The sequence below is a fragment of the Eleutherodactylus coqui genome, chromosome 3, assembly GCF_035609145.1.
Source record: "Eleutherodactylus coqui strain aEleCoq1 chromosome 3, aEleCoq1.hap1, whole genome shotgun sequence".
NCBI classification, from domain to species: domain Eukaryota; kingdom Metazoa; phylum Chordata; class Amphibia; order Anura; family Eleutherodactylidae; genus Eleutherodactylus; species Eleutherodactylus coqui.
This window is the reverse complement of record NC_089839.1, coordinates 99,383,673-99,398,042: the sequence shown is the minus strand read 5'-3', so window position 1 is coordinate 99,398,042 and position 14,370 is coordinate 99,383,673. Positions and strand designations below refer to the sequence as shown.

The 14,370-nt window shown below is 42.2% G+C and overlaps 1 protein-coding gene across 4 annotated transcripts in view; it reads left to right on the top strand.

The window, feature by feature from the left end:
* The window catches only part of VIT (vitrin), a 138,272-nt gene extending 130,356 nt beyond the window's left edge, over positions 1-7,916 (top strand). For all 4 annotated transcript variants that reach the window (XM_066595921.1, XM_066595919.1, XM_066595920.1 and 1 more), the window contains 2 exons: positions 1,943-2,456; positions 6,214-7,916. In XM_066595921.1, the coding sequence (XP_066452018.1) occupies positions 1,943-2,456; positions 6,214-6,392 (693 nt within the window). In that variant the 3' untranslated portion in view covers positions 6,393-7,916. The remainder of the gene's footprint in view (positions 1-1,942; positions 2,457-6,213) is intronic.
* The last annotated feature ends 6,454 nt before the right edge of the window (positions 7,917-14,370 follow it).

Genomic DNA, 14,370 nt, shown 5'->3' with positions numbered 1-14,370 from the left:
CAGGAACAATGACTACTCAATGAATGGAGGTGGAGCCGGTTGGAGATTACTTCCGCCCACCCGCCTCCATTCACAATAAACAGGCAGTTTCATAGATTCATAGGTGAACAACTGCCTGTTTACACAGGCCGATCGTCTTTTGATTTTTATGCCAAAAGAAAATGACTAATGAATGATAAGCAAGCAAATTATCGTTCGTTGTTTAGTCACTGGCAGCGTTTATACTGAACGATTATCATTCAGATTTCTGCGATATGGCGAGAATCTGCACAATAACACTGGCCTACAAAACAAAGCTTTTTTAACACAAAAATATTTCATGGGGGTTCTAGTAGTATTTCACCTCCTGAATTCAAATATGTTCGAATTTTTCCTTCAGGGTTTCCTCTGACACACATTTCAAGTTTTATAAAAGTAGTACTTATGTAAGTCAACATTATGTAAAATACAGTTTACCTAGAAAGGTTTTGATAATGATTGACAGGAATATTTTGCTTCTGGGGTCCCTCTTCATGGTCCATTAATAGTCAGCCAGCACATTGGGACTCCACGTGCCTCGGTACCTCCATACTGTCTTAGGTAGAATTTCACAAGATCATTCACTACATCACAATAGTTTTCTGATTTCCAAGAACAGGAGGCATTTCTGAATAACAACCAGGCTGCTTTTTGCAATGGATTTAATAGTTCCTGAAACTATTCATCATTCATTACTAATCTTATTTGTGGCGCTATAAAAATTCCTTCTTTTAGTTTTACATCACTAACTTTGGGATATTTAGATTTCAAATGCATAAATGCTGCAAACTTTCCATCAATTGCTTTTACAAACTGTTTCATCAGTGCCCGTTTTATATGCAGTGAAGGCAAACACATTAGGGCCCTTTTACATGCAACGAGTATCACACGTTTCATTTGAACGATGAATTTTACTTCACATAAAATCCAGCATTCAGCAGCTAAAAAACTGAGCAAATACAATCCATTTGAATGACAGTTCATTCATCTTTCAATAGACTTCAGAATGTTCTCCCCGTGCCATGTTTACACTAGCCAAGAGGGGGACAATGGAATGTGACGGAAGCTGTTTGCACAGCTGGAAGTGTGTTTAAACAGACCCTGGGCTCCATTAAAGCCATTAACACTTTATGCAAATACATCGCTAAATCTTTCAATCTTTCATCCATTTAAAAGGATATCTTTGCATGTAAAAGGACCTTAACTAAAAGGTACATTTTTTGTCCAGGAATAAAAGATACATGAATAGACCATTGTTTTCAAATAAAGTGAGACTTCTTATCCCCACTGTCCCATCCGCATAAGAGACAGCAGAATTTAGTGACCCAAGTTGCATTCGAAGCAATAAGCAATGCCCTTTAAATCTCCACAGATATTCGAGTTATATTTCTCATACTGAATTATTTCTAGTGTCACAAAGAAACTGCCTGATGGAAAAATTCTAACAACATGTTTGAATTTCAGAGGTGAAATACTACTAGAATCACGATTAATTTAAAAGTATCAAATGATCTGATGATGGCCAAGTCAGGGGTTACTACTCCCTACTTAACATTTTGGATGATCTATTTACATAAGTGTCCAGCATGGACAAAATGTTTTACTCCATTAGCACAGTCAGATATCCTCACGTCTAGCATGGTCCTGTTACTGAATATTGAAGATGACTAGACACACATTCTATATGGTAGTCAGCTGCCTTTTCATCTGAACTCTCATCCCAATGACTTGATGTTACCATATTCATTATTGATACATTTGCAAAGTTGCTTGTCCCAAATTTTAACTTTATTGACTTACTTTTCTAATCTTGCCTACATTGTATTTGTATAGTGTGGACTTGGACATTTATCTTTATAACATGCTGACTTGCACAGTACAACAAGTGAATCTTGGTAACTGAAATTTCTTCTTTTTTTTGCAGGCTGTTTGTAGAACCAATGGCCATTTTTCAATCAATGTCCCTAGCTGGTTTGGTCTCCATAAGATTGTAAACCCATTGGTGAAGCGTATGTGTGATACTGACAAATTAGTCTGCAGCAAGACATGTCTTAACGCTGCTGATATTGGGTTTGTCATTGATGGTTCCAGCAGTGTCGGAACTGGTAACTTCCGTACTGTCCTTCAGTTCATAGCAAATATTACAAGTGAATTTGAGATCTCCGACACAGACACAAGAATTGGAGCAGTGCAGTATACATATGAACAGAGACTGGAGTTTGGCTTCGATAAATATAGTACAAAGCAAGATGTTGTGAATGCCATCATGAGGATAGGCTATTGGAGTGGCGGTACAAGCACAGGAGCTGCCATAACATATGCATCCGAGCAGCTTTTCAGTAAATCAAAGCCAAATAAAAGAAAGATCATGATCGTAATCACAGATGGACGGTCATATGATGATGTCCGGGCTCCGGCAGCAGCTGCTCATCAAAGTGGTAATTCCTTTCCCTCTTTACCCTGAAAGTAAATTATATAGATAGTGAATGGATGCAGAGTGAGTCGGTCATCGTTCCAGCCTGCAATAAACAGGCAGTCGTTCATAAGGGAACGACTGCCTGTTCTGAAAAACTGAACAACGAACAGGTAGCAAACGAATTCTCATTCGTTGTTCAGTGCAGCATGCATTTACACCAACTACAAATTGGGAATGTGAACGACTTATCGGCCTGTGTAAAAATAACCTTAGCTACATTGTAACAACAGCAATTTCGGAGTTCATATAGGTTTTTTTTTAAAAAATTTCCATGACAAAATCTTGATTTTCAAGGACACTCGTGGAACTTGAAATAGACGGAATCAAAGGTTTAGGGCTCCTTCACACTGGTGATCGCGATGTCACAGCATGAAAATCGTGGCAAAATCATGACTTTTTTTCCCGCGACTTTTGAGCATCAGAGCTGCTTTTTCTCAAAAACATCGCTGACATTTGCAATTTTCTCACGTGCTTTTACTGCAATTTTTTAGTGTAAAAGTCAATTGGAATTTCTAATGTTAAAAACGTATTGCATGAAAATTGTAAGTTCCTGCTTTGCGATGCGATAAAAAGGAGGCTCCATAGGGAAACATGGGAGATGAAAAAACACAAAACGCAGAAAGATAGGACATGCCGCAATTTTTTTTCTTGCAACATCGCATGTGAAAACATTGCAAATGTAAAGGAAACCATTGAAAATCATTTGTTTCATAATTCTACGCTTACACTCACTCTCCCATCGCACAAACATGGTTCGATTTTCTGCAGATTTTCCACGTGAACTGTCCACACAGAAAATCTGAAGCATTTTCAATAGTAGCAGCGTGAGTGAGATTAATGATGCGGGAAAAAAACTGCTCAAAATGCGTGTGGAAATTTATATGCAGAGCGGATTTAGGATCCACAGATAATTACAATCAATTATAGCACCTGATTTTGACCGGATTTGCTATGGATTTCTGCATAGACTTCAATAGGGAGGCCACAATCAGCAGTAAATCGGCACTAGTAGGAACTAGAATTGCCATGCAAAAAATCTGCCGAAAATCTGCAACAAATGTGCAGATTTGTTAATTCACATTTTACCCACAGAAAACGCTGCAGATTTTCCGCCCCTAGTAAACATACTAAAGAAGAGCAAACATGTGACATTGGAATTCTACAGAGGTATAATCAAGAAATTTTATAAAATCTTGACATTCATAATATCAAAAAGTATATGTATAAATAGGAGATTCAACGTATGATGTCTTGGTCAGCATGGTGATAATAGGTGAAATTCTCAGCTACCTCTGTAAGCCATCTGACCTTGGGAAATATAAGTTTATATGCCTAAACGCTCATGATAAATATAACAGTACTACTCTATACTACTAACAAATTCTTTATGCAATAATGTACAGAATGAATTCAAAGAAAAGCAGATCTTTGAGGCCGGGTGCACACATGATAGGCTGCAGATTTTCCGTTCTGACTTGTGCGTGGAAAATCCACAGTGGAATACAATAGCGGGCAAGTGGACGAGAATTTATCAAATCACATCCACATGGAAATTGATCTGCGTTGCGGATTTTGCCATTTCAATTTCTGATGCAGAAAGGGAACAGATTTTCCTAACTGACCGCAATGAGGAAGCAAAAATATGCATTCAGATCCTAGTATTGCGGATTTTCTTGCAGATCCACAGGTGAAATTAAAAAGCCAGTATACTTACCTTGGCAATCTCCTGTGTCCACCCATCTGGGCTCTATTTACTGGCTTCCAGCAAATATGCATCACTGGATCTAGATGCCTGGGTACAGAAGTGACAGAACATCGGTAAATGTGCTGTTAGACGGAACTATTATTGTTCAAACAAACCAAAGTAAATAATAATCTTTCAGTCTAAACGCAAGACGACTAAATGACAAATGAGGATTGTTTGTTTCTCACTTTTTACGCAGATATAAAAACTATCATTGACTCGTTTACCACTTGTTCTGTTTAAACAGTAATCGTTCGGTCGGTCTCATGCACTAATGTGAAAGACTGAACGATTCTTATTGAAAGAGGCAGCGATGAATCTGTCCATCTAAACAGGCTGCATGAGAGCGAATGAGTAAGCGGTGACGTCACCCACTCGCCCGCTCCTGCAAACGAGAATCTGCTCATCTAAAAGGACCCTTAGGCCAGCTTCACACTGGAGAGATTTGTGGGTTGTGAGACGCACAAATATCACAAGGATATGAACCCAATTCTTTTGAATGGGGTCATACATATGAGTGATGTTCTTCCTGCCTCGCCCATTATTTGCATTGGGGCCAGCAGCAGCGCAACACGTGCTAGCTGCATGCAATCCAATGCGAGGTCTCCCTGTTGAAAACAATGGGAGACTTTAATAATAATAATCTATTTGCATAGCGCCAACTTATTCCGCAGCGCTTGCCGCAATTGCTACTTCCCCGGAGTGATGCGAGGCGTGTGAAGTTAGTCCTAAATGAATATTCATTTTTCTTTCTTAGTCCATCAGCCTAAGACTAACTTCGCACAAGCGAGTGCGATATGGGGTCATGAATCGCAGACAATATCGTGCTCGCCAACATACAATTTCCCTGTGGCTGCAAGGCGATGTTATATCAAAAAACGCCTCACATCACTTCGGGGTAGTAGCAATTCTTTGCCACGGCTGTCAGCCAAGGGGGAGGATCACGGAATGTCTCCCATTGTTTTCAATAGCACGTGGTGCGATGCTTCCATCGGCCCCATAGAAATCATAGGCCAATGCGAGTACACGCCCAAAGATAGGATTTGCCACGTTTTTTTCCCACATCGCATCACGATGCGATGTAATCACTAATGTGTATGACCCGATTCAAAACAATGGCGTTCATATTCCTGCGAGATTTGTATGTCTTGTAATGCACATACCTTGTGCGAGAATCTCACCCGTGTGAAGCCGGCTTAGGGTCCACTGCAGCAAATCCACACCCAACTCTGCACCACAATTTGGTGCAGATTTTTCACTGTAGATTTATCTGCGGCTCTCTGTGGCTTTTTGCAGATATGTTATGGAAATATTCTACATAAAGTCTATTATGTTGGAGCCCATCATGAAGGGCACAAGTGAATAGTATAGTCTTTCAGCATAAAAATACCCCAAAATCTGATGGACCATTATGAATCACCGGGATTCAACAGTATTTGTTGGGATCTATTTGAAAATTAATTAATCGATGTGAACAAAGACTAAAATCATCCCTCGATGGCCAGTGTAGATGCTAGTACTGAGAAATGGAATGTCCAGTAGGGGCTTAACCCTTTCCAAGCCAATGTTGGACCACATCCAACATTGAGATCTCCCTACACAGCTTCCATGTCGGGCGAGGTCCGATCCATGTTTCGAACACTATGCAAAAGAGAGGTCCATCATCGGAGTTCTGTTCTGCATATGTATGTGACAGCATGCAGAGGAGAGCTCTGACATCAGACCACTCTCCTGCATAGTGTAATATACATATTAACTCACTTTTAATTTTCAAAAAATTGCCAATAAAATCATCATGCGGGATCATTTTTATGTGTTTCTGTTGAGTAATTCCAAGGAATCAGCAATGCGCTTTTCCACCCAAAATAAATAAGAGCTGGGGAGTGTGCGGGTGGCAGGGACATTGGATTGGAAAAAAAATAGTAATGATAAATTGTTATACCATATAAACTGATTCTTTTGATTTCATTTACAGGAGTCATTGCCTACGCTGTTGGCGTTGCCTGGGCGGCCCAAGATGAACTAGAATCTATGGCCACTGATCCAGATAAAGACCATTCATTTTTCGTGGATGAATTTGATAGCCTCTATAAGTTTGTTGGAAAGATCATTCAGAACATTTGTACAGAGTATAATTCTCAACCACGAAATTAAGACATGGGATGACGGAGGCAGTTTACATACTGCTTAGAGAACAGGGATTCTGTTTTTGGCAATCGATACCCAACAGCTACAATGAGTAATAGCAATACTGTGTTTTCCCCAAAATAAGACCCTATTTTATATTAATTTTTCCCCCCAAAAGAGCCGTTAGGTCTTATTTTAGGGGAATGTCTTATTATACTTAGCAGGCTCGATCCAGTCCCTCCCGCTGCTCTCCAGAGCTCCAATGTGCTAAGCCGCGGCATTGTTTGGCCAATTCATAAATCCTGCCTCCACAACGCGATGGCTGTGATTGGTTCTTTAACCGCTGCTCACCCAGTCAACGCAGTGCTCAATGAATCAATCACAGCCATCGCATTCCTTCATTGAGCACTGCATTGATTGGTTCTCAAGCACTGCTCAACCAATCAGAGCCATCGCTTCCTGGAGGTGGAATTTATGAATCCGATAACCAGGAAGTGATCTTCTGTAGGTGGCCAAGGACTGCAAGAAGCGCGTCGGAGCTCCGGAGAGCAGCAGGAGGGACTTGAACCAAGCCTGCTAGGTAATGTTTTACTTTTTTTTCTTATGTAATGCAGCTAGGGCTTATTTTCAAGGTAGGCCTGATATTTCAGGCTTCCCCAAAAATCTCCAAAAAACTTGGGCCTTATTTTCAGTGTAGGTCTTATTTTGGGGGAAACCGTTTTATATAGCGAGATCAGTATTCCAAGAACATAATGTTTCCAGCTGGGTATTGTAGTCTCTATTTACTCAGAAGATGTTGGAAACTGCAGTATGTGAGATGATTTTTTTTTAACTTTCAGAAATATATAAGAACAAATTCTGTCATCTTCATTAGAATGTGATGAAGATGAGAGTACATGATTTCATGCTGATTTAGTCTTTTCAGTGTGGAAAGATGTAAGTGTATGAAATGAGAGGTTGTAGAAAACATCAATCAAGTGTTGTATTTGAAAAAGTTAAACTTATTTTTCTATTACATAAACTAAATCATGTAATTGTAATTTTGTAAACAAGTTGTATAGGCATAAAGTGTATGTTATTCCTTCATATAGCGCCCTCTAGTGTTGATGTTCTGAATATCACACAGAACACGTTCCAGCTACGGTTCACAGTATGATAAAAACACTTACAACATTATGACTTTTTCTAGTATTTCTTTAATGATGGCTTACCATTGAACATATCATTTATTTTTTTAATGGAACAAGTCACATCAGTTACCTTTTTTTTGCTCTTCCAGGGATGGATAGTTCTTTATTGTTGCTTTGTGAAGGCCTTGTAGGCTTATTTCACTGCCTGGTGTCATGAATTTTGGTCCTCATAGGGTCGCGTGACAAGATGTTAGAGCATTGAACAGTAGAACTGCATAATATGCATATAAAATCTGTTTGCCCTTAATAGACAGATATCATCATGCTAAATAACTGCAAGGTTTTGAGTTCTCTTTCTTGCAATTATTGTGTATATTGTAATAAAATGTCTTTAATAAAAAACGCAGTTTGTCCAATATTATATTTGCACAGTTTTGCTAAAGAATATACAAATCAGATGTGATATTATACATCGTGTGACAGTATCTTTCACAAATTTAGCAGATTTCAATATCACATTATCAGTTATAATATATAAAAACAACTATCTTAAGGGCTTAGTCAGACGGGCGTTTTTTGCCGCGATTTGCGGATCGCATGACGGATGCGCATCCGCAAATCGCGTGACCGGTGCGCGCAAGTCGCCCGCAAATCGCCCGAAAATCTGCTCCTAGCCGCGTTTCATTAGAAACGGGCCGGAGCTGTCCAGCGCATTGCATTCAATGGAGACGGCAATACAGCCGTCTCCATTGAAAGCAATGCGCTGCGGGCGAGCCCGGGATGAATTGTCGGTAAGGGCTTAAATATATAAGCCCTTACCTGCAATTCATCCTAAAATGTGTTAAAATAAAAAAAAATTGCATTCTCACCTTCTGCCGGCAGCTCCGAGCGGCCGTCCTGCAGTGGGTGTGAAGGGGGTGTGAGTCAGACCTGCCCCCTGATTGGCTCAGCGCTGAGCCAATCAGAGGCATGCCTCACTCACACCCATTCATGAATTCATGAATGGATGTGAGTCAGACCTGCCCCTGATTGGCTCAGCGCTGAGAGGCAGCAGTCACTCACCCATTCATGAATTCATGAATGGGTGTGTGAGTGAAACCGGCCTCTGATTGGTCAGGCTGTGACCAATCAGAGGCAGATCATTCAGCAGGCGGGGATTTTAAAGCCCCGCCGGCTGAATAGTGCCGAGAAGCAGTTCAGGAGAACTGACAGCGGCCGCGACTGGACTCCGGCTGCAGCGGAAAGGTGAGTATACAATTTTTTTTTATTTTAACACATTTTAGCATGAATTGCAGGGAAGGGTTTATATATTTAACCCCTTCCCGACAATTCACCCCGCGCACGCCGGCAGCCCATTGCTTTCAATGGAGCGGCTGTATTGCCGCTCCATTGAATTCAATGGGCAAACATCGTTCTTCTCTGCCACAGCTGTTACAGCTGTGGCAGAGAAGAATGATTTGTCTTCTATATGTTCTCAATGGGGTCGGCGCTGCTGCCGCCGGCCCCATTGAGCGCATATACAGAAGCGAACAGAAATCGCAGATCGCAGATAGGTGCGATCTGCGATTTTTTGTTCTATAATTTTTCGGACGAGCGCATAAAAAGCGCTCATGTGTCCGATACCATTGCGAAGCAATGGTTTTAAAAAATCGCCGGACGCATGCGCATGCGCAAATCGCGGCAAAAAACGCCCGTCTGACTAAGCCCTTAGGCTGTTTTCACGTCTGCGTCGGGGTCCCATTTTCGTGCTTCACTTGGGGAGCAGAAAAGTAGAATCCCCTGGCCAAACGGATCCATCTTGTGACGGAACCGAACAGCTCTGAATGTATCCCATTGACTATAATGAACCCATATAACATAGGATCACATTGAAGTCAGCCTTACCCTAAATTTTGCTTTGATTATAATGTAAAGGGTCAAGTGCACAGACTGTAGATAAATGGTGAGCAGGTACCTCTTGGTTTCTCTCTTGCATATGTCTAGTCTACAGTATATAAGCATAGTGACACAAAAGTTGCGATTTATTTCTAAACCTTCAGCTCTGTTCACATTTGTGCTAAAAAGGTAAAGTCCCCTTTACTCATATTACCAACCTCAGAAGAATGAGTCAACCTTGAGCCGGCCACCTAAACCAAGCAGGGATTGAACTTGCAACCTTCACGTTGTGAGCGAGAGGTTAGGGCTGCATTTTGCTGCCCTAGCACTCTGTGCCACACGAGGCTAGATTCCAGTATATAAGTGATCTGGTGTTTTGGGGGGCTAGAATAACATACCGTAGTCTGCAATGGAAGAACTGTAAGCCCAACCTAAACCAGAGTCCATTACAAATCAATAAGAGTCATCAGAATTTCAGAAACTATTGAAATTCATTTGAAAACAAATCCATTATAGTTGTCATGGCTCCATTAAAAATAGAAGACAAAGCTTAAAGGGGTCATCGGAGTTAAGGACACCCCTGTCAGTGGGTCACCCATGCCTTTACATAAAAAAAAAAAATCAGTAGTTACTCACCTCACCTCGCTTCCCCATTTGTTGTCTGCCGCCGATGACTCCAGCCTCCACTGTGACAAGTCACTTTAGAGGCTTAGCCTGCCGACAAACAAGCTACAGCAGCATACTTGGTGACAGACAAAGAATGACCTTTTTTAAACCCTTAAAGCGGTTCTGTCAGAAAAAAATAATTCATACTCACCTGTGCCTTACGGGGCCGGTCACCGGGAAGCTGCTGCTCTTCTTCTTTCCCTCCAGCAGCCGTCCAATTGCAGGGCAAAAGCTGGCAAAGTTCCAGCTCGGCCACTGCTTTGACAATGCCGGGAGGCAATTCCTGCAGCCCTGGGCAGTGGTCGATGCGTAGCGTCGCCCACTGATTGGCCTGGCCGCATCTAACCTCTGCCGTCCTCAAGAGTCGACGGCGAGTGCGCATGCATCCCCCTTCCCGACGTGCTTGCGCACTCACCGTGGACTCTCTGAGGACGGCAGAGAATAGACATGGCCAGGTCGATGAGAGCAGGATTAGGTGAGTTAGCTTTGTTTTTTTCACTCTTTTCTTTTTACAGGTTACACTCTACAGGGATGCAGGTGAGGATACAATTTTTTATTTTACTGACAGAACCCCTTTAAGGACACGGCTTCTTTTATCCACAACGACAAAACAATTTTTTAGGGATTTTCATCTCCACATTTCAAAAGCCATAACTTTTCTATTTCCCCGTCGACAAGGCCGTATGATAGTTTGTTTGGTACAATTGTTGGGTGCTTGTAAGGTATTGTAAAACTTTTATATATTTTTTTTGGAAGGCAGGGAGATAAAACACATCAATTCTGCTATTGTTCTTTTTCTTACAGTGTTAGTCATACAGCATAAATGACATGAAACATTTTTCTGCGGGCCAGTACGATTACGACAATACCAACATTTTTTTTTCTAAGTTCTTACATTTTGCACAATTAAAACCCTTGTTTTTGGAAATTTTATTTACATCGTTGCATTCAAAGTCCCAGAAGCACTTTTTTTCTTTCATGGACGGAGCCCCGTACGGGCTTTTTTTATGCATGAAGAGCTGTAATTTTTATAGGTACCATATTGGGTAACATATGGCTTTTTTTAAACACTTATATTGTGTCTTTTGGGAGGCAAAGGCCGGCTGCACACGAACATATTTGCATTGCGCAATCTGGAGCGTGCGTCCGCCTCTGGATTCCATAGCAAATACCGCTCATTCCATGCTATGGAAAAGCGCTTTTTCCTGCACATAAGTGGAAATCAATTACGATTTTCCACTCACGAAGTAAAAATCGCAGCATGCTCTATTTTAGTGCGGTGTTCACACAGATGGCTTTCATCCATCTGACCTGCAGCCTGTCCACAATTAACATTGAGGACAGGTTGCGAATTCCACAACATCTCCTAGTGATGGCGTGGTAAAATCTGTACTACATCCATGCTGGCCCCTACACATCACACACACAGCTCTACTACATCCATCCTGACCCCCATACAGTGGTGTAGGAAGGGAGTGCAGGAGGTGCAGGCCGCCCCGGGTACTATCATTGAGGGGGATGACAAAAACATAAAAATGTTGATCGGCTTACTTGTGAGGAAGCAACAACCCCCACCCAGGGGCGTAACTATATGGGGTGCAGGGGGTGCAGTTGCACCCGGGCCCAGGACCCTTAGGGGGACCATAAGGCCCATCTTCTCCATATAGGGAGCCTAGTAGTATGAATAAAGCTTTATAGTTGGGGGGCCCTGTTACAGATTTTGCATTGGGGCCCTGAATCTTCAAGTTACGCCTCTGCCTACTGGGGCGGCAGTGTCAATCGTGTGTGTCACCAGCTGGCACACTGCGCTGGATACTGATTACGGCTTCCTGCACACAGGCGGGTCGGACACTACATGCAGGAATCCCGCAGTGGTGTTTGACCCGGTACTAGGCCTGCTTACCTATCTGGCATCTTCTCCTGCGCTGCCAATGTGCCGAATATCACATGTGCAGTACAGGGGATGCTGCGCCGCCACTATGGCAATGATGCAGCATCTTGTGTTGCGAATGTGCTGTCGGTGCTTGCGCAGTTGAGAGGATGCCGTGGCATCGCCATAGTGATGTCATGGCTGCACCGCTATGATGACTGCGGAATGGCCGCGGTACAGACCGCTTCTATTGACTTCAATGGAAGCCAATCTTGTGTAGCTTGTAGCAAATAGCAGGATGCTGCGATTTCTTTCTCGTGAGTGAAAAATCGCAATCGATTTTTTCGTGGGCAGGAAATCATGTTTTCCCATAGCATGCTATAGGCTGGATTTGCTGCAAAATCCAGAGTTGGAATCCTGCTCCAGATTTCGCAATGCAATTCTGCCTGTGTGCAGGAGGCCTACTTCTCACATACTTCCAGAGACGCCCCGATGATGTCACAGGAATCTGAGCCCTGCTATTGCTGGAAGCATGTCAGGATGCCAAAGGTTAGTAGTATAGATAGTGCCGCCTGGGACTGAGAGGTAGTAGCTGAGAGTGAGCAGCAGCGGGAGGCATTATGCCCTATATACTGTTCAGCACCCAGATCCGCATGGTGAGCGCACAATCAATCTGTCACGCACATCCCCATCCATGTACATTCCTGCCTGCTCTCCTTATGGTCATCATTCCCATACAGCCATCACTCATCTGCTGCAGCAGCTGTGTGTCCGGCTCTGCTGCACCCAGAGATGGCTGTTATATAGTACATATTGTCCTCCGCATTCTGCATTTTCTTGACTATTTTTGCCCAGTCTTCACCTCTTTTTTGTACTGAAATGTAGTTTCTCGTTCCCGTCTGCCATCTATTGAACACGTCTTACATCTTGCATCATGTATGCTTGTGCAGATTAGTGGGAACAGCAGCTTGGCGTATGTTAGGGCGACTTCACTCGAGCATATGCATTTTTATGCATGCCTCAGCAAAATGTATTTGCGCAATTTAGAAGGCATTTACTATACTTTTTGCGCAAAAAGAGCATGTTTGCAGATGAACACCGCCTGATTCAAAAGGCCAATTAGCCAAATTAGTTCCAGATGTGTTTTTTTTCATGGTATGGTGCAGCATGTTGTATAAAATACGTTTCGACTTTATACTTAAAAAAGACGCAAGTCGAAGCCTGTTGTATTTTATTGTTGTGGAAGAATAAAGAGACCTTTTTTTACTGCACCAAGTTTGCTGCCACTTTCCATTTTTCTATTGGATTACATGTTTGGGATATTTTGGATCAACACCCATTTAGTGACTGTGCATTTGTCTTTCCAGCTGAAAACAGCATGAAAGCTGTGCTGTTGGTAACTTCTTTTTTTGTTTTTTGAGACTACAGTACTCATTCAAATTGGTATTTTGTGTTGAATTTAGTAAAATCAATTGTTATATTAGTTGTATCATACTATGTAAATTCTTCTTGCAAACTGCCTCATGGCTTTTTTTTACATTCTTTTTATAATAACCTCAGATCCCCCAGTCCAAACCTATCCCAGCCTCCATATCTCTAATGTGAATGGATTGCTTGGCTCTCGTTGCCGTCTCCAAGCATAGGAAAGTAGGTGGAGAAGCCAAACCATTAATAAGGCAAGCAAGACCCTCATTCTCATGATCAGGGCGGTCCCAGTTGTCAGACCTCATTTGATAAGACATTTTATTACATATTCTATAGCAGAGGTTCCCAAAATGTTTTGACCCATAGACCACTTGCCGATTTTTTTTGTTTTTCATAGACCCCCTGCGTGCCTAATTTTGAATTTTTCTTACCCTATTAAAGTCAAATGAATTTTTCCTAGTTGACACAGTGCTGATCACATAGATAGGGTTTTTATGTAGAGTGGACAGTTGTATTAAAAAAATAAATAAATAATGTACAATTTTTATTCAGATCTTTATTGACAAAACACAAAATGCAAGAAAATATTTGGATTTGAAAGGAAACTAATCAGAACCTAGTAAAATTCTTACATAAAATTAGTACACAAATAATGCTGTTAATGGGAGGGATGAGCCTTAGGCCTCATGTCCACTAGAAAATTCGGGCCCACGCGGATTCTCCATGCAGAATTCCGCAGTGGGACCCTCCTTTCCCGGGGACATGAGGCCTGAAAAAAGATTTAACTCACCTGACTGGACGCTGCGGGTTCCCGTCCGTCGCGGCCGGATCTTCTTTCTCTGTGCCCGGCGGATGCATTCGGCACGCCAGCAGTGTGCCGTGCGCATGCGCCGTGCCCTTTTTTTTTTTCTTTTTGAACTCCTGCTCTCCCGCGCCGGAGAGCAGAAATTCAGCTGCGGGTGTACCGCGGGACCGGACGGCTTCCATAGGCTTCTATGGAAGCCTGCAGGAGCCGTCCGTGCAGGAGACCTGCAGAAAA